Source organism: Anabrus simplex, chromosome 8 (genome assembly GCF_040414725.1).
Source record: "Anabrus simplex isolate iqAnaSimp1 chromosome 8, ASM4041472v1, whole genome shotgun sequence".
In the NCBI taxonomy this organism is placed as follows: Eukaryota; Metazoa; Arthropoda; class Insecta; order Orthoptera; family Tettigoniidae; genus Anabrus; species Anabrus simplex.
This window is the reverse complement of record NC_090272.1, coordinates 146098122-146124219: the sequence shown is the minus strand read 5'-3', so window position 1 is coordinate 146124219 and position 26098 is coordinate 146098122. Positions and strand designations below refer to the sequence as shown.

At 37.9% G+C, this 26098-nt stretch overlaps 1 protein-coding gene across 1 annotated transcript in view; it reads left to right on the top strand.

Annotated features, from left to right (window-relative positions):
- Lrrk (Leucine-rich repeat kinase) overlaps positions 1 to 26098 on the top strand; it is a 483935-nt gene that overhangs the window by 409400 nt on the left and 48437 nt on the right. Inside the window, exons 38-40 of the mRNA XM_067152496.2 lie at positions 4618 to 4869; positions 17256 to 17397; positions 25847 to 25956. Coding sequence (XP_067008597.2) covers positions 4618 to 4869; positions 17256 to 17397; positions 25847 to 25956 — 504 coding nt within the window. The remainder of the gene's footprint in view (positions 1 to 4617; positions 4870 to 17255; positions 17398 to 25846; positions 25957 to 26098) is intronic.

Here is a 26098-nt window from a genome sequence, read left to right as displayed (position 1 = left end):
TACAGTTGCATTTCCACAATTGAGGAGTGTACTTGGAAATAGAATCGCTTATTATAATTAAAATAAAACTGAGTTTATGACTATAATTTACGTCACAATGAACAAGCATTGACGTATTTTAATTTAACAAAAAAATATATATATATATATATTGTGAGATTTGCTGTTACAATCAAAGAGAATATTTTATCAAAACAAAGAAAGCTATTGGCTTCACTTGAAGTGAAATATATCGCCGCTGATTTCATTCTTCTTCATGTTATTAATGCATAACATGTCTGATGCTTTAATTACCTGATGTCTGCTTACACCGCTGTTGAACTTGAAATTCCTGGAAAAACCAATGAGCTGAAGTCGGGAGCCGTCTGCTGTTATCTTCTTATGTAACCGGGAGTTGACCTACATTCCCCGTACGAGTGTAGTAAGCTCCAGTGTAGTTACGTTCACTTAATAGATTGTAATAAATTGAAAAATATTATTGAAACGCCTTGTGAAGTCCATCCTCACAAGTAAATGATGTTTCGCTATCAGCATAATACCAGTCTCTACTCGGATACAACCACTACTCGTAGACCTCTTCGATGATTCCAAAACGTCTTCAAACACACCTCTTAGCTCTGACCACCACTCTAAGACCACTGACCATCACTCTTCCTTCACTTCTTCCATCCATTTGATAGCTCACATCACCGTTGCATCGACTTTTATAACCTCGTGATGACCACTCCTCTCCCTACTCTCTGGTCATCCCTTCCACCTCAACATACCGTAGCTGGCGAATACAGACACTTGGTCGAAATCATGTGCCCACGCACTGTTGTCATCAGTCATGAGTGTATAAGCTTGCCCACGCGGACTACGGATGACTACCGTGCATGTGTCAGTGGGAAACCTACTTGCTCAATACATTCTTGGTTAAACATAGCTTTGATTGCAAAATACTATGCCAGCTCATCTGGCCAGAGTTACAAGCCACAGCATAACTATTTGAAACCAACAAATCTCACTTCTTAATATACAGAATAATTTACAAACAAAATTCACTTAACCTATGATTAAATACAATAATATGCGTGATACCTAATTATTACAGTCTAAATGATGAGAAACAGAATATAAAATCTCATGAATCGGATTAATAATAATAATAATAATAATAATAATAATAATAATAATAATAAATACTGAATGGAATCTGTAACCCTGTTGTACGGTTACAACAAGATACTTCCCTGAAGTGAGAATCTTTTGCATCTTTACCTGAGAAAACTGCTAGTCCTTTCTATTCTTCTGTACAGTTTTATGTTGACACTAACCATGAAAGCAGCTGTTACATTTGACTATGTTGTTTATTTGAATGTGTTCGATTATTGCTAAGTAAAATAATGTTACTTACATTAAACTCCAGTTAATTCCATATTAACGCTTAAAATGTATAATCTTGTATGTATAATCTGGTACTCAAGAAGCTTTAAATGAAAAAGATAATTTTTAATGTTATATTATATAAACTTTTTATCATACTAAAATATGGTTTCATAATAGAAACATTCCGTTTGTTTTAATAAAACATGCACTCCATCTATATATATGAAGCAGAACGAATGTCTGTCTGTCTTTTTTTTTTGCTAGGGGCTTTACGTCGCACCGACACAGATAGGTATTATGGCGACGATGGGATGGGAAAGGCCTAGGAGTTGGAAGGAAGCGGCCGTGGCCTTAATTAAGGTACAGCCCCAGCATTTGCCTGGTGTGAAAATGGGAAACCATGGAAAACCATTTTCAGGGCTGCCGATAGTGGGATTCGAACCTACTATCTCCCGGATGCAAGCTCACAGCCGCGCGCCTCTACGCTCACAGCCAACTCGCCCGGTAGTCTGTCTGTCTGTCTGTCTGTCTGTCTGTCTGTCTGTCTCTTATACAAATCCATACCGTTCCACCAATTTGAACCAAATTTTGTATACTTAACTTTTAGGACCCTGCGGTTAACCCCATCTACAAGAAATTTTAACATCCCTCTCCATTCCCTAGATTTAGGCCCTTTGGCATATTAACATAGGCTAATATAGGCAAAATGTTCAATCTGCCATACAAGGACAAGACATAGCTCATTTTGAGCCTCACGATATCTAGTACATCCAGATAGTATCAAGAAAGGGTGATTGCTGAGGCGTGGAGCAGAACAAAACGTAGAACAAAACTCGGTAAGGCCGTGTGGGCCCTGAAAACCATGTTTTAAGAGCCTAAAACCAACCGTTTTGGAGATATTGGCATCACACTTCCTCGCTCTAGGAAATGGATGAAGAAATGACCAGCAGTAACCATGACAATGTCAGCTCAAGGATTCTGTAGTAGAATACAGCGCTGGTGTTCAAAGTAGGCACGTGCGTAAAGGTAGACTAAGCAAACGAGAAATTCTGTTACACATTTGACTGTCTCAGAAAAAGCACTGTGGAGAAAGCCACCCCTAGGGGTTGTTTTTGGAGGGGGTGGCATATATAAAGTAATTGAAAATAGTTCTAAACCATAGGTTTCAGAGGTCGCTGAGATGAACAGCGACACTTCGCATGTCGTTTAAGTTCAGTCCCCATTGGCATGGGGGGGGAGAAGGACTGAAAAAGTCCAAAATGGCGCAGTTTATGGATTTATGTGTGTGCACCCCTCTGAGCGGGAGTGGAAATGGGATGAGATAAAAAAGTAATATAAAACGGCCAATATTAAAGTAGAATCCATAGTTTTCAGCGTCACTTAGATGAATAGTGACACTCCAGGTGCTGTTTAAGTCCAAGTTCACCCACATCGGAACGGGGGTGAGAAGGGGTGAAAAAAAAAAATATCCAAAATAACTTAAGATTATGGGTAAATGTATGTTCCAGCATAGCTTTCAAACAAACAAACAAACAAACAAACAAAACAAACAAAATGACTGGGGGGGCAGGACTCCAACACCGTGACACTTTGGATGCTGTTTAAGTCATAGTTTAGGCCCAGTTGGAATGGAGGTTGAGAAGGTTTGAAAAAAATAATATCCAAAATGCCCAAGATTATGGATGTATGTGTTATATTCGAGCATAGCTCTCAACTAACATTGGTGCACACATGACTTATATACTATCTGGAAAAAAATTACGTGGGGTAAGACACCCCTAGCACTGCTGACGGAGGGGAAGATATTAAAAAATAATAAACAACGACAAATATTACTGCCCAATCCTTAGTTCTTGGGGTCGCTTAGATAAATACTGTACTGACACTCCAGATGCATTTAAGTTGAAGGTCAAACCCCATCACCAGCTCTCAACCAAACTCTGTACGGATATGAGTTACTATCTCAAAAAGACACCGTAGGGGTAAGACACCTCTCGGGGAGGGAGTGACATGTAAAATAATCGAAAACAGCCGATAGTAGTGTCAAATCCATAGTTTCTGGGGTCACTGAGATGAATAGTGGCACTCCGGATGTCGTTTTAAGTCCAAGTTCAGCACTCATCGGCATGGTGATTCAGAAGGGGTGATTAAAAAATGTCCAAATTCATCGAGATTAAAGTTTTTTTACACAATTTTCGGTGTCGATGCGATCGGCTGATTGGTGACAGTCACAGTGACAGTTGGAATCATGTACACCATATCTATAATGCGACGAGTAAATACATTTCATTATAACTTATTTTTATTATTTGTTTGAAAGGATCAGCTACTTCCCAGATTATCTGGGCTGCCACAAGGAAATACTTTAAAGCGAAACTAAATAATCTTAAGCTAGAACGTACAGTTATACACACAACAATATTTCTAAATTTACAAATTTGCAAAAGAGTTCATAAACATTAAATCAACGTCACAATTAAGAAAACTTAAAAAAAACACTTGAAACAGGTAATACAAATGCTAAAAGTAAAAGGTGTGAAAGAAGAAATTACCAAAATTGTAGATGTACATATGTTTAGTACCTTCCAGAATAGTTCTCAACCAAACTTCGTACAAATACGAATTACCATCTCAAAAAGATACTGACGGAGTAAAACACCTTCTAGCAAATCTAGGGGAGGGAATGACGTAAATGAATAATCGAAAACGACCAATATTAGCATCAAATCCACAGTTTTTATGGTTGCCAAGTTGTATTTTGGCACTCTGGATGCCGTTTTAATACCAGTTCAGCCGCATAGGCAAAGCGAAAATTGGTGTTGAAGAAAATGTCCAAACTTACCGAGATTAGTTTAATTAACGAGAAAAAAATCTATAAGATTTGAAATAAAACGCACAACAATAACTTCTAAACTACAAAATAGTTCTTAATCAATGTTACAATAACTAAATCTACAAAAATTATCTTCACACATAATTAACAAGTAATAAAATACCTAAAAGTAAACAATCTGTAAAATGCCAGAATAGCGCCAGGTAATATAGCTCGTATATTATAATGCATAATGTAGCTAAGGATGGCCCAGTGGACTGAAACATGCCCTGCTAAATAATTGTGCAGTGAGTTTTGCAATTTTGTAAATAAATATATTTGTATTGATTAGGTGATTTCTATACTAAAATAACCTTGTCTCTTTAAGCAGTTTTTGTTCATTAAGATCATTTTAAGTGAAATGTATTATTTTACAGGCTGCCCAAGGCAAATGGGATCGAGACCCTCAGCAATATGCCTGCAAAGCTTATTGCACTGCCCGCCAGGAGCTGAACATTCTGCTGACTTTACGTCATCCCAACATCGTGCCACTTGTTGGCGTCTGTACCAAACCACTGGCATTGGTTTTAGATCTAGCTCCTCAGGGTGCGTTAGATGCCACTCTCAGACATTATCGTCGCTCTGGTGCTCGTTTTGGAGCCTTTTGTTTGCAGGCTATTATCCTACAGGTTAGTGAACTTAGCTCTTAGAACTTCAATGCTTGAGTCCAGTCGTATTCTCATCCAGTGAACTACTGTGATGATTTTGGGATTAGATAAGTTAATTTCAGTGTTCTTTTGTATGAATGAGAGAAATTGTCCTAATTTTCTCACAGTCCTGTGCATTTGTATTCTTACAATGGATGATAAGTATATCATAGTGACTTAATGATTCATTAGTAGATGCAGTTGTGTAATAACAAAATATTATATGGTATTGAATGCCTAATGCAAATCTGTTGAAAAACGGCAATGTGCACTTTAGTTTGTGCTCCTTATATCGAAATCATCTTTCAGTAGTAGATAAAAAATAGAGAGATAATTTCACTGAGATCTTTAACATGCTAACATGTATTACATGTACACGGAGACCTTGTTGGTTTTCTTTTTTTGTAACAAAGACTCTTGACCTCAGCTTGCAGTCTTGAGATTTTATTCCTATAAAAACCAGCAGGTGTTTCTTAGAGAGGGGAGTCTTGTCCACAATAAGAGTTGTAATATCTTGTCTTTATTTTGGTGTGCAGAATTTGAATTGTTTGTGTCTCAACATTCCATTATTTGGCTTTTATCACAAATTAATATGATATAAGGATGCCATGTTTGGAAAGTTCTAAATTCTTATATGTGAAAAAGTCATATCTTCCTTGAAATTAATTTGTAGATAAATTTTGAGTTGAGTCTGCTAATTAATAAAATAATGTTGTTGTTTTTTAATAGATCTGCTGTGGACCACGCTTATTCAACTGTTGGGTTTTATCTTTAACCAGTATTGCTGCATCTTCTCCCAGGGTAGCTCTTGCCTTTCCTCTGACCTCTTCGAAGGCTTTCCTGAAGACCACGCACTTTCTTTAAGATCTGTCTCACAGCCTGTCTTTCATGTAAGTCTGTCAACCCCAGTTCTTTGATGTCTTCCACAATTTCCATCAGGATTTTTCTGTCCATAGAATCGTAGTCTTTCTTGAAATCAACAAAGGTCTTTACCATCTATCGGCTTCTCATCTTGGAGTAAGCTAGTGTTTTGAGGTTGAAAATTTTCTCAGCACATGATCGGCTCTTCTTAAAGTCTCCCTGGTATTCCCCCAGTTCACTGTCCAGTTAATTCTCTGCCCTTGTTAGTAAGGCCTTAGACAGGACCTTGTATGTTACCAGAAAGAGAGAGAGTTGTTTTTTTGTGTGTGTGTGGAGTGGGTGTGTCAGGTACAGTCAGTTCGCAACTTCTCCATTTCCTAGATGTTCTGAATGATCCCAGTGAGCTTGTTCATTGACTTTCTACCAACACAATTCCAGAGCTTGGCCAAAGCGGAGTCCTGTCCAGTTTCCTTGTTCTTGAGTGGCGGGATAATTTGACTAACTTCTTTCACCGAAATAGATGGTGAGTCTGGGTTTGGCTTCATTTGCTGGTAATCAAAGTCTTTACTGGGTGGATCACAATAGAGCAGGTTCTCAAAGTACTTGGCTAGGTAGTAGCATTTGTCTTTTTTGTCTACTCCAGCTTGTAAAATTCTTTCAAGAATAAAATTTACTGTGTCCACCTATTCAATACAATTATATTCTGTAGAGAATTAATCCTACATGAATTACATATACTAATTAGGTACATGTTTCGCCCTAGTTTTGGGCGTCTTCAGCCTAATAATAATCTTGAGGTAAAGTCCTTAAACCAATTAAACATTAGAACTTAAACTAAATACTTATGCTTAAATATTTTTTTTTTTACAAAAAGTTGTGCTTTAGGTGATATTTACATAGATTTAAAATGTGTACATTAATTAAAACCCAGAATTTGTGACAAGGAAGCAATTAAAATTATCATACAATGACTAGAAATTGTTCAAAGCGTAAATTGGAATTTCTCCAACTGTATGGATGAATCATTAGGTTGATAGTTAATACAAATGTGTTCACATTGACTAGAAATTGACCAAAGCGTAAATTGGAACCTCTCAGACTGTATGGATGAATCGTTAGGTTGAAAATTTATACCAGTGTGTTCATTCAAAGGTGGTTATGATCATCTATGTTGTAAGTACACAGCTACAAAACTGGAACCGTGGTATGTCGATCTTGTTGGGCTTGGATATCCCATTAGAAAGAAGCGTGGTTGGATGGTATTATTTTAGAGTTTAAAAACGTGTATGTTGGAACATGTTGTCAATATCATTCAATAGTTGGGTGCTCATCTGATAAAATGTTTCTTGGAATTTTTTGCCATTCTTGTCGGATTAATGCTCCCGTTGGTACATTGTTCTACCCTTGGGAGGATTTGTGAGTATTGTCTGTAACTGAGTAAGAGAAAAAAGAATTTAGAATGATGAATGTAGAGCCCACGTAATAATTGTGAAGATGAAAGTGTAATATCCCATAAATCTGGACGAACTTAATTGTGCAGTCTTATGTTAGCTGGATCCACTTGTTCCGGTTGCGTCTGAACAGCTAACCTTGTTACTTCTAGTGAAGTATTGATGCAGTAACGGAGCCCAACAAGATCAACATTATACCACGGTTCCGGTTTGGTAGCTGTGTACTTACGACATAGGTGATCATAACGACCTTTGAATGAACACATTTGTATAAACTATCAACCTAATGATTCATCCACAGTTGGAGAGGTTCCAGTTTACGCTTTGGTCAATTTCTAGTCAATGTGAACACATTTGTATAAACTATCAACCTAATGATTCATCCATACAGTTGAAGAAGCTCCTATTTACGCTTTGAACAATTTCTAGTCATTGTATGATAATTTTAATTGCTTCCTTGTCACAAATTCTGGGTTTTAATTAATGTACACATTGTAAATCTATGTAAATATCACCTAAAGCACAACTTTTTGTAAAAAAAAAAATTTAAGCATAAGACCATTGTATTTAGTTTTTAAGTTCTAATGTTTAATTGGTTTAAGGACTTGGCCTTAAGGTTATTTTTAGGCTGAAGATGTCCAAAACTAGGGCAAAACATGTACCTAATTAGTATATGTAATTCATGTAGGATTTAATCTCTCCAGAATATAATTGTATTGAGTAGGTGGACACAGTAAATTTTATTCTTGAAAGAATTTTACTTACTATTATCTTCAATACGGAACAGATATAAGATTAATTAGTTACTTCAGCTTGCCCTGTGAATCTTGGAATTGAAGGCTCAGTGGAGTGTACTTACTGAGATTCTGTTTGAAATTTATGTAACTCTGGAATTATTTTTAGTAAAACTGTCTTCAGTCTGTGTCGGTTGTGTGTCAAGGCTCGTTTGATTCTTCAAATTATCAGCCATAGGCCTAAACTTCCTCTATTCCAAGAATTTTCTCCCAGTTTTTCCTAGTCTTATGGGAGTTTCATCTCAGCCATGCTGTTTGTCTTTGGGCTATTTTGCATTCACAGTGTTCAGTCCATCACACATATTTCCATATTCTTGTGAGGGGAGGTGAGTTCACTCACCATCTTGACTAGGGTCTCCTTCAGTTGGTCCCAGTTATTAAGATGGGCATTGTTCAGCCTCTGACTTGCTTTTTTTTTTTTTTTTCTCTCTGCCAAAAACCTACTACATTGGCGTAGCAGGGGGAGAGGTTATACTCCCACGTGGCGCGTCTCAGGTGGGGGATAGGGGGGTCCTAATCACAAAGTTTACACAAGGAGTAATTTTAATACCACCTATTCAATACAATTTATTCCACTATTGTGTGGTCAAATACACATAGAAATCACCAGAATTTTGAAGGTACATGTTTCGCCCACTATTTATTGGGCATCATCAGCCTCGTTCAATCTTAAAACACACACTGGTCTGAGGAATCTTAACAATTTACATAAAACGTATTGATGAACACTTAAAGGTGTTGATACTGTGGTTGCATAATGATTACAGCACAAAAATATTTAATAAAATAGATACATATACTAAAATCACTTTGAAAAATTAAAACATTTTGTCTAAAAGTAATTGTCACACATTGTTTTTTAAAAATAATCCATGTCTGACACTGAAATGGATCTTTATGATAAAAAGCTTGAACAATATATATCACGCCAAGGCTTCAAAGGATAAGAACAATTCAGTTAAAAGATATAGTATTTGATGATGTTGAAGTCTAATATTTAAAATTAGAATGAAAATACTTAGTCAAATTGGAGGCAGTATAGATTAAGACATCTTGGAATGTCGGATAAAAATCGTATTGAGAAGTGCTAAATTTAAAAAAAAAAAACACTTCGAAGAATTAGTCGAAGACGCTGCTAAAATTATCCAAATAAAAGAAGGTAGGTCAAATGACAATTTCATGTAACCAGAAAATGCCTTATGTAGACGTGGATGTCCGTAGTAAACAGTGTTGTAAGAACTTTAAACAGACTAACTCTGCAGATACATTAGGATATACTTTACATCTTGAGAATGAAATGACAACATTGTTTACTACAGACATGCACGTCTACATAAGGCATTTTCTGGTTACACAAAATTGTCATTTGACCTACCTTCTTTTATTTGGATAATTTTAGCAGCGTCTTCGACTAATTCTTCGATGTGTTTTTTTTTTTTTAAATATATATATTTATATATAGTGCTTCTCAACATACTACGATTTTTATCCAACATTCCAAGATGTTTTAATCTATACCGCCTCCATTTCTACTACGTATTTTCATTCTAATTTTAAATATTAGGCTTCAACCTCATCAAATACTATATCTTTTAACTGTATTGTTCTTATCCTTTGAAGCCTTCGTTTTGAACCCTGTTCTCCAGGCGTGATATATATTGTTCAAGCTTTTTACATAAATATCCATTTCAGTGTCAGACATGGATTATTCTTAAAAAACGTGTGACAATTACTTTTAGGCGAACGTTTTAATTTTTCAAAGTGATTTTAGTATATGTATCAATTTTATTCAATATTTTTGTGCTGTAATCATTATGCAACCACAGTATCAACACCTGTAAGTGTTCATCAATACGTTTTATGTAAATTGTTAAGAATCCTCAGACCAGTGTGTGTTTTAAGATTGAACGAGGCTGATGATGCCCAATAAATAGTGGGCGAAACATTTACCTTTAAAATTCTGGTAATTTCTATGTGTATTTGACCACACAATAGTGGAATAAATTGTATTGAATAGGTGGTATTAAAATTACTCCTTGTGTATATAAAAAAAAAAAAAAACCACATCGAAGAATATTGGTTTGTAATAGGGGGGGCCCTAACGGGCTTGCCGGTGGACTTGAGGGAAATAAAATAGCTCTCGCAGACCAAACGTAAAACCCCCTGTGGGTGGGAGATGCAGAGGAAGAATACACCCACGGTATCCCCTGCCTGTCGTAAGAGGAGACTAAAAGGGGCGACCAAGGGATGATCCAATTAGAACTGTGAGACTACTTGTAATTAGTACCATCACGCAGGGAACACCATGGGTCGCATTTACTTGCACGAAGTACCCACTATGTTAGGTACGCAATAGATTTGTGATTAGTAGCGACAGTGTGTGAATCAGGAGTTGGGTCCTACAGTACCTGTGATTTGTAACCCTATATGAGCGACACCATGGTTCTGCCTTACCTATGCTCAGTTCCCACTATGTGAGGAATTCAACGGGATAGTACGAATCCCTGTGGTTAGTCCACTTATGTGAGGAGCGCCATAGGTTTGCGTTGCCTGTAAACAGCGCCGCAATGTACGAAACACCAGAGGTCTGTGTTACATGTGCGCATTACACTACCTGTGAATAGTACCATAATGTGTGGCATACCGCGAGTCTCCACTACTTTCGATTAGTACTGTAACATTACACATAGCATGGTTCTACTTTCCTAGCGATAGATATCATTATGAGGGGCCGATGACCTGGATTTTGGACCCGTTTCGAATATAAGCATAATCGATTCAGCATCATGCTATAGAAGCAGTCCCATGGTCAGTAACACTATTGTTTTGTGCCAGCTTCTGTGCATGTGAGGCACTGTGGGTCATTTCCACTGATCGTTTTAAATTCATATCCATCCATTCATTCTTCATCCTCGCGTTTTGAATTCTGGTCAGTGGAGGATTTTGGACTTTTATCATTTCATTTTGTCTCATTTCTTACCATTAGGGGCCGATGACTTCGATGTTAGGCCCCTTTAAACATCAAACATCAATCAATCAATTGTTCTGTGTTTATTTTGACTGTCCTGGAGACTATATCTGCCTGTTATTTCTTGGCAGGAGTCTCTATTTGATCTTTGAGAGATAGTGATCCAAATCCAGGTCGGTGCCTCTCAGTTCTTTTACGTTTTATATTTCCCTTTGGGACTTCCTTGAGATAGTCACTTGGTCTCTCTGGAACTCGCCCAGGTTAGTATTGGTGGGGAGAGGTCCAGGTCCTCTGTTTCTTAGGTAGTTGTCTGAAGGCTGTGAACTTCATGACCAAGCCGAAAGTCCTACACAATTCCACCATTAATTCTCCATTGCTGTTGGTTGGTTTATAGGCTGGATAGTTTCAGACTATGTTTCTGTATCTTCTTTCTCTTCCCAACTGGGTATTGAAGTCACCTGTGTCTCGCAGAGATTTCAGGGAGAATGTCCTCCTGATCTTCCAAGAATTTTTCCATTTCTTCCAGGTTCCGTATGGTATTCTGGTTGATTGCAGCATGCATGTTGACTAAAATGTAGCCCTTGTTAGTAGGGTTGGGCAGGCCGGAACATTCACTTGTTCCGCAACATTAGGAACTTGAGGCGGAGTGTTTCGGTACAGAGTGCCGAGACACGGGACACAGGACTGTAACTGCGTCCAAGAGAGAACTTCGAGAGGCAACAGGACATGCTCCGCTTCAGCTGGAATGTGCCTGAACCGAACGTGCTGTGCCAAGGCCGCACTAGATAGATTAGTTGGCCTTGGCTGTGTCTGCTTGTCGATACCGGCTGTGTGCCGCCTTGTGTTGGAGTGTCAACATTTTTTCATCCAGTTATATCTTTAATTCCAAAGCGATGACCCACATGTTTCTTGGGCTTAAAAGTTTCCTTAAAGTCCAAATTAATTTTTAACATCAATCCCCGAGAAAGTGTTGAGGGACATTTTCGAGATATTGAAGAAAGTAAATGGAAGTTGAGAGGGAAGGAATTCGAAGTGCAGAGAGCATTGGGACGCAGGCGAAGCAGCTAAAGCAGTGCAGCACAGAGCAGATTTTTGTAATCCACACAAATCATTGCACCATCGCAAGTTGACAGACAGGGCAGGACAGAGCAGAGCAGGGCGGTTCTGCACCTACTTCCGCCTACCACGCGCAGTCTTCGAAACACAGTTTCCTGCGCACGTGTCACGCAGTTAGTTAAGAAATGGAGGAGAAAATTACCACAGCCATTCAGTCTCACCATGTTTTGTAGGTACTATGTGAATCATGTGGACTGCAATGCAGTATGTACGTATATATGTATGTATGTATGTATGTATGTATGTATGTATGTATGTATGTATGTATGTATGTATGTATGTATGTATGTATGTATGTATGTATGTATGTATGTTCGTGAGAAAGTGGCTGAACAGAATTTAATGAAAATCGGTATGTAAATTCGGGGAATAAGGTACTACAGTCTAGGCTATAAATTATTTTATTCACGCTGCGTAACAAGGTAGTTTAGAGAAAGGCCTAAAATATAATCCACCGAGCAAGTGGCCGTGCGGTTAGGGTCGCGCATCTGTGAGCTTGCATTCGGGAGATAGTGGGTTCGAACCCCACTGTCGGCAGCCCTGAAGATGGCTTTCCGTGGTTTCCCATTTTCACACTAGGCAAATGCTGGGACTGTACCTTAATTAAGGCCCCCCCCCCTTTACCTTCCCAACCTTCCACCCTTCCGTCGCCGAAAACCTTCGATATGTTAGTGTGACGTTAAACAAACAGCAAACAAAAGAATGTAATCCTCATATATCTATGAAACAATCCGTGACCCAAGTTCTCGCAACATATAGAATTTAAGACAAAGATCTAATGCTGATTATGGAGAGCATCATCGCCGACTCCGTCGCCGTCATCCATCATCACATTTATGTGAAGAGATAAATACGGAAAATCATTTATCATGTCTTGTCAAATATAAATGCAAACGCGTTCACAACAGATTGTCAATGTTGATTGATTTTAGTATCTTGTGTCTTGTGACAACTAGATGAAAATCTAGCAGTACATTTGTAAATACATATTTTTCCCTCTCCCCCACTGTGATCCTATTAATGAATTTACCATGCAAGTTGGTCGTGCGGTTAGGATCGCCTTGCTATGAGCTTGCATTCGGGAGATACGGGGTTCGAACCGCACTGTCGGCAACCGTGAAGATAGTTTTCCATGGTTTCCCATTTTCACACCAGGCTAATGCTGGGGGGGCTGTGCCTTAATTAAGGCCACGGTCGCTTCCTTCCCATTCCTAGCCCTTTCCTATTCCATCGTTGCCATAAGACCTATCTGTGTCGGTGCGACGTTAAAAAAATATTTTAAAAATCATGAATTAAATTCTTTGCTTAGTCCATATGAACGCCGAACATCGGTAACATAGAAATATTGTTCAGTCTTGTAAACTGGCGAAGGTGGTTGTTTTTATTGCGAATGTCTTAAGCTGAATAACCGCGTTGCCATCAGCACAAGGGCAATTGTGAAGATGACTAACAAAATGAGAAAAATCGCGAATGCTTGAAGAAAAAGAAAAAAAGATTCTCTTCATACTGGATTCTCCAGTATCACAGAGTCTAAAGAAAACATGTTAATTCTGAAAACCGACGAGACCCTGCGTGGCAATGTGCGCTCACGTCCACTTCGCAGTTTCGTAAGCTTCGCGCTGTTCTGCTCTGCGGCCAACTGCTTCTCAATGTGCGCCCGGCCTAACAGCACGAAAGTACAACAATGTATTCATCCAGTTATATTTTTAATTCCAAAGCGACGACCCATATTTTTCTTGGGCTTAAAAGTTTCCTTAAAGTCCAAATTAATGTTAACGTCAATCCCCGAGAAAGTGTTGAGGGAAATTTTCGAGATACTAATTACTCACTAATTACTCACAATACAGGCCAATACATTCAACTGGTGAAAATATTCTTGAATTGGTTACTTTTAAACACCTGCACTGCCATTGTAACCGTGTTATGTGTATTTTATATTGACCGGAAAAATCTTAACCTAAAAGCAGCCTTTAAACGTGATTAGTGGGCGTGAATTTCAGTGTTCCGACTGTTCGTTCGTGTTCCCTGCAGCTTTATGCTAGACCATGGCCATCCATAACTACACACAGGCACACACGACACGGCACGTTCCGTACAGGCACATTCCCAGTTCCCACTGGCGCGGAGCATGTAATGTTGCCTCTCGAAGTTCTCTATACACTGCGCAGTTACAGTCCCGCGTCCCGTGCGCCCGCTGCACAGTTCAGCTAGTAGACGAAGGGCAGTGCATAGTGGCGCTTCTGAAGGGACAGCGAGTCACTGTCTCCGGCTCGCTTGAGAATGTTTCGGAACAATTGACACTCGGTGTTCTGGAACAGCCGAACATAACTGTGCACCAGCACATTGTGCCGAAACAGGGACATGGTGCCCAACCCTACTTGTTAGCACACGTTAGAGAGAGAGAGAGAGAGAGAGAGAGAGAGAGAGAGAGAGAGGGGATTGATACTGGACTGTTGTGGAAGGTAGAGTCAGCGAAGTGACTGAGTTGAATATTTTGTGGCTGACTATAAATCTCGTACCTAAGTGGAGTGATGTTCTGCATTACCCATTGGCCCATTTTTCCTTCAAGGATTCTGTAACCTTGTGACTGGAAGACATAATCATCAGCAAACCTGGTTCTCTGTATCATTGTCAGTAAAATGTCATGCCGTATCAGTGTGTCATTCAGATCTTTCAGCTTACCTACTTTGAGCAATGAATTGGTATCAAATGTTACAGAGAATCTTTGCTGTCTATGCCTGAGCATGTTGGTGCAGACCTCCCAGATTTTTTTTTTTTTTTTTAACTTACAAATTGCCAGTTAAGGTACAATTCAAAAAGCAATAAAACCAAGCTTTTTGCTTTTTAGGGGGGGAGGGGGTGTGCATTTTGCCCAGAGCATGCAATTTGGACTAATCAGTTGGACTGGTATGCCTTTCCAAGATGCTGCCTAGCAATGGCAGACTGTCTACATAGTTAGCAAGTAAGAATTGTTAAGCTGCTGGAGGAGAAATGACTCTCCATAATAAAAAATTTGTACTCCCCATGGAAGTCTAATACCCACAAACTGTCCATCTTCTATTGCTGTGATTTTTCAACATACAAATTATAATTATAATTATTTTGCATGGAAAGGTTTTCACTGTGATTATTCCCTGATTATATATAATAATTCCCTGAAATGTATGATATGATGAAAATGTGAAAAGTAGAACCTATATTAAGGGTAAGTGTGGATACTGGGATAATAGTAGGAAATAGTAATTACTTTTTACAGTATAAAAGTAAACCAAACCCTTTGATAAATTATGTATAAGATGTGCAGTCTTTTACAAAATACCACCTTCAAAGTAAGTGTGCTAGAGAGCAGCACACTTCAATATCATTTACTAAAATAGCCCCACAAGACATTTCTGGTGACCTACTTTAGATAGATTGTGTAGTAATTAGCTGGCATGAGAATTGGAGAGTATGGGGGCTCTGGAAGGAGAGGCATGTTTCACTTCGTGAGCTCTTTGTCAAGAGCGGCCAGTAAGCCAAGGCATTATCATTATAGAGAACCCAGTTCTTTCCCTGCTACTAATGAGACTTCTTTCATCGCACTCCATCACAACATTGAAGAATAGTGATATTTGGTTCCTTAGTGATAGGTCATTCATCAGTGATGAATTCAAAATGTACAACTTCCTGCACATTGGGAAACACTACTATGATGAACTGGGTGATTTCCATATTGATATTTGTTGTTTGTATTTTGGGTCATAGAGGTAGAACCAAGACTTGTCACTTGTAATCACTCTGCTCTAAACAATAGATGTTCTCATTCCAAGTACAGCTGATCTTCACTTGGGTCACACCTTGTAACTGAAACCCATCTACTCGCACATACCTCTATCTGCTAAAGGCTTCTAACCACCACCCAAGGCAGAAATACAGAATAAATAATCAGGACACTAGTCAGTGGTGCAATTAGAATATGTGAATAATTTCACATAAAGGAGAAGTACTAGTACCTGAATGCAGCCCTGTACACCATTTGGTTCAGCAACAAAGAAATACAGTGGACATGCCATCTCTAACGTCAGGCAACCAGAGACCACGAGGAAGAAAATCCTCTGGCTATAGCCATCCTCCTGTATTTCAGCAAAGTAACTGACCAAAGATAAGCTTATTAAGATTCACAGATTAAAGTAATATACAGCCCCACAACAAAGATTTAGAACCTTCTGTGATCCCCAAAAAGACAAGCTTTTCCCTTACACCATTACGTCAGGTTGCAGGATCCTGTGCAACTGTGGCCAGTTGTACTGTATATACTGTATGTATACTTACACACAGTGTTGTATTTTTCTCATGTTTGTGGTCAACAAGTAGTACACAGACTATCACCAGGAGGTGCAGTAAATAGTTTTTAAATATACAATTTAATTGTGCCATAACTAGAAACAAGATCTAATTGACGTACAAGGTTTTGATTTTCTTAGCCCTTTCCTGTATTTATAAACTTTTTTTCACCTGTAGAAAAATATTTCAGCCATTTGGTTTGGAATTAGTGTAGTTCTAAAGCATTCAGAACAGGATTGAATACCATACTCTTGAGTTCCTTAAATTTTTCTTGTAATGTGAAGCTTTTGGGAGAATTCATTAGACAGTGCATTGTAATCAGTCAGATACTCTAGTTATGCATATACATCCACTGTACAGAATATCCAATAAAATTATATCATTATTTGATTCATCTAATGAAAAGCTGTTTAATTTATTTCTTGTGATGTTAAGGGTTTAAACTATGTGAAATGATGAGAGGATAAGAGAATTATTAAAGTGTTGTATGAAAGACTATAGAAGTGAATATAAGAAGAAACATTGCAAATATCTAGCATAGAAAGACTGTCATAATTAAGGTTGAAATACAGGAAAAAGAAATGAAAAAATCCATAAATATTATAGAGGAAAGTTATATGATGTAATTGAATTGTAAAAGGTATTTTATATATTCTTACTGTTTTGATTTAAGATAAGAGTAAAGGTCTGGTAAATGTATTTTGTTTTATTTTTACATATATTGTTTATAGTTTGTTTATTGGTTTTTGAAGATCAGGAAGAAAGAATTAATAGCGGCTAATGTTTATAAGTAATTTACTAACAAATGTAAATAGTTATAAACTTTTCAATTTATACTCTTTTAATGTGTTACAGGCTGCAAAAGCTATTGAATATTTACACCAGCAGCATATAATCTATCGAGATCTGAAGTCTGAGAATGTTCTGGTTTGGGAAATGCCACCTCCGTTCCATGATGATCCAGAGGGTGGAGTGCATATTAAATTGGCAGATTATGGTGAGTGCTACATTTATTGTTCATTAGACATGGAAACTGCAGTTGGGTCACCCTTAGTAATCCTCTTCTTTGTCCCATATGTCATAAGACAGATATCTGTTGTAGAAATAATGGGATTACAGATAATCTTAGTTCCCTTGAAGGTCATGAGGGGAATTCAATAGCAGCAAAAAATTTAGTTATTTGTACAGCAACAAAGAAATAGTGGGCATGCCATCTCCAGTATCAGAGATGTAGATAATTAAAGTGTAAAATGAAAAGCATTCTTCTCCAGCACCATATCCCAAATGAGTTGATCCTTTTATATCTGGAGCTTGCTAGGTCCATGTTTCAGCATTGTAGAGGAAGAAAGAGAACACCAGAGTTTGAACTAGCCTCATATTTAGGTTGACTGGAATGCAGCGATCCTTCCAAATATGAGGTAATCGAGTCAGATTTTCTTGGCCATGATGATCCTTTGGGTGATCTTGACATATTATTTTACAGTATTGTTAAGATTACGTGGAGGCACATAGCCTCCTTCACATAACTTTATATAAATAAACCATTTTACCATATCACTATCAAAGCATGATAACAAAGTAATAAATCACCAGATCATTTAAAAAGAAGAATATACAAAAACCAGAATGTTTTCACCAAGAGTTCACACAAATAACAGTGTAATGAACAAATAAACAGAAGTTCTTTTAAAAGAATTTGAAACAAGAGAAGAAAAAACACAGGAGGAAAAAGAGAAATTGAACCAGAAAATATCCTTCAGATATATAAGGAATAAGTGTGGATAAAATTAAAGCGATGTGTATTTGCTCCACAGAAATGTTCTTTTTTTTTTTTTCAATTTTCTTCAGGAATGTTAAAGAATGAGCTTACCTTCTGTTTTTATGTGATTTAATTTTAAACATAGTTCTTTGGATTTGTGTTTGAAAAGTAAGAGGACAGGGAACTTCATGCGTTTTATAGTACAGATATCATAAGGATTTGTTTTACATTAGCTCTACAGAATGAACATGCTGTTTATACAAACAATCCCTTATCATTGTGCCATATTCTAATTTACTTCTGACAAGACCGGTCAAGTGGCTGTGCAATTTGGTCATGTAGCTATTGGCTGGCATTCAGGAGATAGTGGTTTTGAACCCCTCTGAAGATGGTTTTCCATGGTTTTCCATTTTCATGCCAGGCAAATGCTGGGACTGTACCTTACAGTAATTAAAACCACAGTTGCTTCCTTCCCACTCCTACCTGTTTCCTATCCCATCGTCACCATAAGACCTGTGTGTGTTGGTGCGACATAAAGTTAATTGTAAAATTCAAGTTTAAGAACTTCATATTAAATCCGTATTGAACTGAGAATATAATGGGAACAAAATAGTGGGGTCCACCTTTTCAATACAACACAGTGTTATAAGATAAATTATAACATTTTATTAATAATGAGACCGGTTTCAGTGCATGTATGCATCATCTTCAGCCATAAACTTGAAAACAGACAATAACAACTTTAGGTTACAAAACAATGCGTAATAAGTATATACACTAATCTTATGGATAATTGGTAGAAGTTGACATGAGTAAAAACATGAGCTGGGAACATTGACTTATAACACTAGGTTAAAGGTTCTCTTTTTCTGAAAATATAGCACCATTTCGTTCTTGAATAAGTAAAGTCTTATACGAAGTGAAAGTCCTCTTGATGAGAGTTCACAGAATCTTGAAATGTAGGATAAAAATGTTAGGAGCTTCAGTCAAAAAACCATTTTCAAAGCACTGATCGAAATACTGGTCATTAAAATTGTATATGATGTTCTTTCTTAAAATATTTTAAAATGATGGAACAAGTTTTTAGGTCTGGAAAGAACGTGAAAATTCTTCAAGCTCCGTTTTTCTCTAACTGAAAATAACCCTTAACAAATCTATGGCTGGAGTTGGTCTTCTGTGTATTTTAATTCTTTTTTTTATTTTTTATGTGAAAATGAGGCAGATACTGTATTTGCCCCAGTGTGCTAGAAGGTATTCTCAGTTCAAGCTGGGACCTGAAGCAGAGAGAGAAAAAGGGAAAATTTAGAAAAACTTTTTGAAAACTTTTGAAAGTACTACAGGTTCTCAATAAAGATCCTTTGCTTGACATCACTGAGAGTTGTTACATTCAAATAGATCAATACTTCAATTCAGGTTTAAATCTCAACGACATCTCTGAGAAACCAAAAATATTGTTTGACTTTCTGATCGCATTTTTCAGACTTAAAAAAATTTCCAATAGCAAATTAGGTTTTTTTCTATGGTCTTAACGTCGCACCGACATAGATAGGTCTTATGGTGAAGATGGGATAGGAAAGGCCTAGGAGTTGGAGAGAAGCGGCCGTGGCCTTAATTAAGGTACAGCCCCAGCATTTGCCTGGTGTGAAAATAAGAAACCATGGAAAACCATCTTCAGGGCTGCCGACAGTGGAATTCGAACCCGCTATCTCCCGGATGCAAGCTCACAGCCGCGCGCCTCTAACTGCACGGCCAACTCGCTCGGTAAAATTAATTTTTCAGAGCATACATAATACGTTTTCACTTCATGCTCTCTCACCACATCAACCTACCTAATTCCCCTCTTTCTTGCCCCCCTCCCACCCCGTCTTTAACTCAACCCCCCCCCCTCTTCTTCTTTCCCCACCCCTACCTTTCCTCCTACTCCCTCCCATCACCTCCCCTGATTACGTTCTTCCCCTTCCCCTCCCAACACCTCCCCTGATTACCTTCTTCCCCTTCCCCTCCCAACACAGGTATGTACTGGTCTCGGTGTCATACGACTCTCAGCGTCTTCTCTAACTCCCGATTATACACACCCAGTATCCAGTATTCGGGAGATAGTAGGTTCGAACCCCACTCTCGGCAGCCCTGAAAATGGTTTTCCGTGGTTTCCCATTTTCACACCAGGCAAATGCTGGGGCTGTACCTTAATTAAGGCCACGGCCGCTTCCTTCCCACTCCTAGCCCCTTCCTGTCCCATCGTCACCATAAGACCTTTCTGTGTCGGTGCGACGTAAAGCAACTAGCCAAAAAAAAAAAAAAAAAAAAAAAAAATTATACACGCCAGAGGCGAGTCTCATATTTACTAAAAATCTTTAGAACAGGACCTCATTCTTTTTCAAAAGTTTTTCTAAATTTCCCCTTTTTCTCTCTCTGCTTCAGGTCCCATCTTGAACTTAAAGTACCTTCTAGCACCCTGGGGCAAATACGGTGTCCGCCTCATTTTCACATAAAAAATATAAAAATTAAAATACACAGCAGACCAACTCCAGCCATAGCTTTGTTAAGGGTTATTTTCAGTTAGAGAAGACCTGCATTTTACCGTGAGAAACGGAGCTTGAAGAATTTTCGTGTTTTTTCCAGACCTAAAAACTTGTTATGTCATTTTAAAATATGTTAAGTTATTTTAAGAAAGAACATCACATACAATTTTAATGACCAGTATTTCAATCAGTGCTTTGAAAATGGTTTTTTGACTGAAGCTCCTAACATTTTTATCCTACACTAGCAAATGTACCCATGCTTCGCTATAGTATTCTACATTGTATACGGATATTGAAGTAAATACCATACATGCGGTAAATAAGATTGTTTTAAAATTGCATGTCTCTTAGCGTTATCCGAGAAATAGCATGGGGAGGTCCCCGTATGTTGTTTCCATTGTAAAGTGTGGGTTGCGGAGTTGTGATGGAAACAGCAGGCTCACTTGCGTACTGCATGGTCACAATCAAGTTGGGGAGTTTTTGTTACAATGGCAGGCCCCCTTTCCTACTTCCAGACAGATTACAGTTGTGGAATTTTTATTATAATGGCAGGCAACTTCCCTACTACCAGTCAAAATTGAATTGTGCAGTTATCATTATAATGACAGGCCCTTTTTCCTTCTGCCAGCCAGCTTACTGCCAGTCACACAGAGTTGGTTGAGTCTCCATTAAAATAGCAGGCCACTATGCCTAATGCTAGTCACATTTTAGATGGGTGCATTTGTTTATAATGGCGAGCACCCTGGCCTACAGCCAGACAATCGGGTAGGGGAGTTTTGAACAAAATTGCATGCTCCCTTGCCTTCTGCAAGTCAAATCGAGAAGTGAATTATTCATTACAATGGTAGGCTCTCCTTACTAATGCCAGTTACACAGGAGTTGGAGAAGGACCCCCATTCCTACTGCCAGTCAAAGTCTGTGTGGGGAGTACTAATTACAATAGCAGACACACCCTTTCTCGATTGCTACAAATCGACATCAATGAATATATATAGATCAGCATACGAAAGTATATGCATGTTTGCAATATTGCAGACCTTCATTTACAGATTAACTGCTGCTAAATGGTACGTCATATTGACAAAGGATTGTACCATAAGACACAGTATTTAGTGGCCTAAGTGGCAGGTCTTGTGATATTTTCTCGCATCTCATCTATTCATGTATCAGATTGCTTTAGAAACATTGAATACAGTGAAATTTGTGTAAGATTATCTTACATTGCTTTACTTTTCGGATAATTATGTGACATAGCATTTGGCTCACATATGGGTACTAGGTGGGCCAATGTTCGTGTAGAGTTTGATGATTCTATCTTTCCTGTAAGTGATTGAAAGTATGAATTATGCATGTAAAAGGTCCAAATTACTTTAAAATCGAGACGCATCTAACATATAAGTGATACGGATACGTCAAAAAGTCATAAGACCCAGGTTGAAGATCACTCCAAATTGAACGGAGATTGTGCCATCCGTTATGTGATAGGACTTCCCATTTATCCCACAAAATATCTTGAAACAAAGGTCTGCTCCATCATTAAAACTGCCTCCATATTTAAATATTCTTCGGGGATAAAAAGTGAAAAATTTTAAGATCTTGGAAGTTTTCCATCCGTTACAGGCTAAAATGTATAATTTTGCCAAATTTAAATTTTCTTGCTCATCTGGCCACAATCTGGATTTTGGGTGAGGGGGTGAAAATTATAACTTTCAGGAAACTACACCAAAAATATGCAGATGGTCATTATTACCCCTCAAACGGATAGCTGTATGAAAATTTCACGAAAATAGTCAATGTACAGGCACACAGAGTCGTTAAGATTTTATTTATATAGATAGATAAGGAATCTGCTCCACGTACAACACTTTTTGGGCTATGTCTGCTGGACTTAACCTGCAAAACCGACCGTTCATGGTATCTTGCTTATTAATCCTTGTGTTGAAAAATGCACATGAGAAAAAAGTTTTAGCAATGGATTTCCATTAAGGATTGTAGATTTCCATAAATTTCGGATGTGCATATTTTGAGGGAGTGCAAAATCATGGTTTCGGTTTTGGATGAACCCCCAGTAAATTTAGGTATTCAGAAATAATATTGGCCCTAAAACCTACTCAAGGACAGGTGGGGATTCTAAATATCAAGTTTGGTAGAAATATATTCAGTAGTTTTCAAGTTATAAGAGCTCATACAATCAAACAAACAAACAGACACCAAAGCTAAGAAATATGCACATGGTCATCATTACACCTGAAACGGATAACTGTACGGAAATTCCGCCAAAATAGTCAATGTACAGGCACCCGGTCGTTACGATTATATTTATATAGATGACAGGTAAGCATGGGCACGTTTGTAAGTGCAAACCTTCATTTCTAGATTTACTGCTCTTAAACCGTAGATCATACCAACAAATGGTTTGCACCCTTGACATGTTTGGTCTTAAAACATTTTCTCGTATCTCCCATATTTATGGGTTCGAATGAGTTATTATATTCGACTGGGGTGAAATTCGGGTACATTTTTAACATTTTACATTATTTTTCACATACTTATGTGGAAGCTAGAATCATGAAATTTGGTTTGCATATAGCCATTGGTCGTGTCAATGTGCGTGCCAAATTCGATAATGCTATCTTTCCTATAAGTGTGTTAAACTAAGTAACATACGTGTAAAAAGCACAAAATTTACAAACAATCAAAATATACAGCCAAATCTGCCCTATAAGGGAGAGGGATAGACGACAAAATGTCATAGGACCAAACTTGTAGATCGCTCCAAATTGAAGAGAGATTGTGCCACCCGTTTTGTGGCAGGACTTACCGTTTAGCCGCAAAATACCTCGAAACGAAGGTCTGCACCGTCATTAAATTGTGTCCATATTTCGATGTTCTTTGGCATAAAAAGTGAAAAATTTAAAGATCTTGGAAGTTTTCTGTAGGTTACCGGCTACAGTGTATAATTTTGCTTAATTTCAATTTTCCAGCTCTTGTGGCAGATTGTGAGGCAATCTTGATTTTGGGCGAGGGGGGTAAAATTTAGGACTTTCAGGAAACTATAGCTAAAAAATATGCAGGTGGTCATTATTACCCCTTAAACGGAAAGCTGTACGATAATTTCACCAAAATAATCAATGCACAGACACACGGTTGTTACGATTTGATTTATATACATAGATAAGGAATCTGCTTCATGTACAACACTTTTGGGCTATGTCCACTGGACTTAGCCTGAGAAACTGACCTTTCATGACATCTTCCTTATTAATCCTCCTGTTGAAAAAATGCACATGAGAAAAAAAAATTAGAATTTGATTTCCATCACGTTTGGTCAATTTCCAGTCAGATTGGTCTTGTACTTCATGTATTGTGGGAGAGCAAAATCACCATTCCAGTTCCCTATAAAACCCAGTCCATTCTGGGAATTTGAAATGGTATTGACACTAAAACCTACCCTTAGACAGCTGGATGCTAAATATAAAGTTTGGTTCAAATATCTTCAGTAGTTTTCAAGTTGTAAGAAATACGCTTCACATGCACCCGCTCTTGCATCAAGTCCGGTGGGACTTGTACCGAAAAAACGATCCGTTAATGATATCTCCTTACCGGGCGAGTTGGCCGTGCGGTTAGAAACGTGCCGCTGTGAGCTCGCATTCAGGAGATAGTGGGTTCGAACCCCACTGTCGGTAGCCCTGAAAATAATTTTCCATGGTTTCCAATTTTCATACCAGGCAAATGCTGGGGCTGTACCTTAAGTAAGGCCACGGCTGCTTCCTTCCCATTCCTAGGCCTTTCCTGTCCCATCCTCGCCATAAGACCTATCTGTGTCGGTGCAACGTAAAGCAACTAGCAGTAAAATTTAAAAAAAGATATCCCCCTTATTAATCCTGTTATCGAAATTATGCACATGAGAAAAAAGGTTTAGAAATTAATTTTCATTAAGGCAGGTAGATTTCCATTAAATTTGGTTGTGTATATTTTGAGGGAGTGAAAAATCACGGTTTTGGTTTCGTATAAAGCCCCAGACAGTTCAGGGATTTAGAAACAATATTTGCCCTAAAACCTACCCAAGGATAGGTGGATTCTAAACATGGAGTTTAGTGGAAATATATCCAGTAATTTTCAAGTTATAGAAGGACAGACAAACAGACACCAAAGCTAAAAATTATGCAGATGGTCATTATTACACCTGAAACTGATAACTGTACGGAGATTTCGCCAAAATAGTCAGTGTACAGACACACGTTCATTACGATTTTATTTATATAGAAGAAGATTTCAAGACTCGGTGAACTCTCATCAAGAGGACTTTCACTTCGTATAAGACTTTGCCTATTCAAGAACGAAATGGTGCTATATTTTCAGAAAAAGAAAACTTTTAACCTAGTGTTATAAGTCATTGTTCCCAGCTCATTTTTTAATCATGTCAACTTCTACCAATTATCATTAAGATTAGTGTATATATATCTATTACGCATTGTTTTTGTAACCTAAAGTTGTTATTGTCTGTTTTCAAGTTAATGGCTGAAGGTGATGCATACAAGCATCGAAACCGGTCTCATTATTAATAAAATGTATAATTTATCTTATAACATTGTGTTGTATTGAATTTTTGTTCCCATTATACTAATTTTTTTTTTTTTTAACTGCCGGGCTGAGTGGCTCAGACGGTTGAGGCGCTGGCCTTCTGACCCCAACTTGGCAGGTTCGATCCTGGCTCAGTCCGGTGGTATTTGAAGGTGCTCAAATACGTCAGCCTCATGTCGGTAGATTTACTGGCACACGAAAGAACTCCTGCGCGACTAAATTCCAGCAACTCGGCATCTCCAAAAACCGTAAAAGAGTAGTTAGTGGAACGTAAAGCCAGTAACATTATTATTATTATTTTTTAAAAAAACTTCTGACAAGGCTGATATATAATTTAATGATGCCTGACAACTGTGAAAATAATTTTGAATTTCTTAATATAAAATGTAGCATACTATTTGTTGTGTTAATAACTTACCTAATATGATACGAGAATTCCGATTTGCATAAATACATGTGAAATCTTTTGTCTTGCGTAAATGACCCATCTGTCTTACATTATGTCATTCAAACTCTAAATATATGATAACTATATAAACTTTGATAGAGTGTGTAAGTAACACTGCACTTTAATGTTACAGGTATCAGCCGTTTAACTCTGCCATCTGGCACCAAAGGATTTGGGGGAACTGAAGGCTTTATGGCTCCTGAAATCATGCGTTATAATGGAGAAGAGGAATATACTGAAAAGGTAATATTAGTTTGTGTGGATTCTTGGCTGGTACTTGGTAATCTTCACACAAAATAAAATGGCATAAACTCAAAATTGACTGAAATCAGATGAAGGTATTCTTCAAGAAAACCAATCAAACTGCATCTTAAGACACACACTG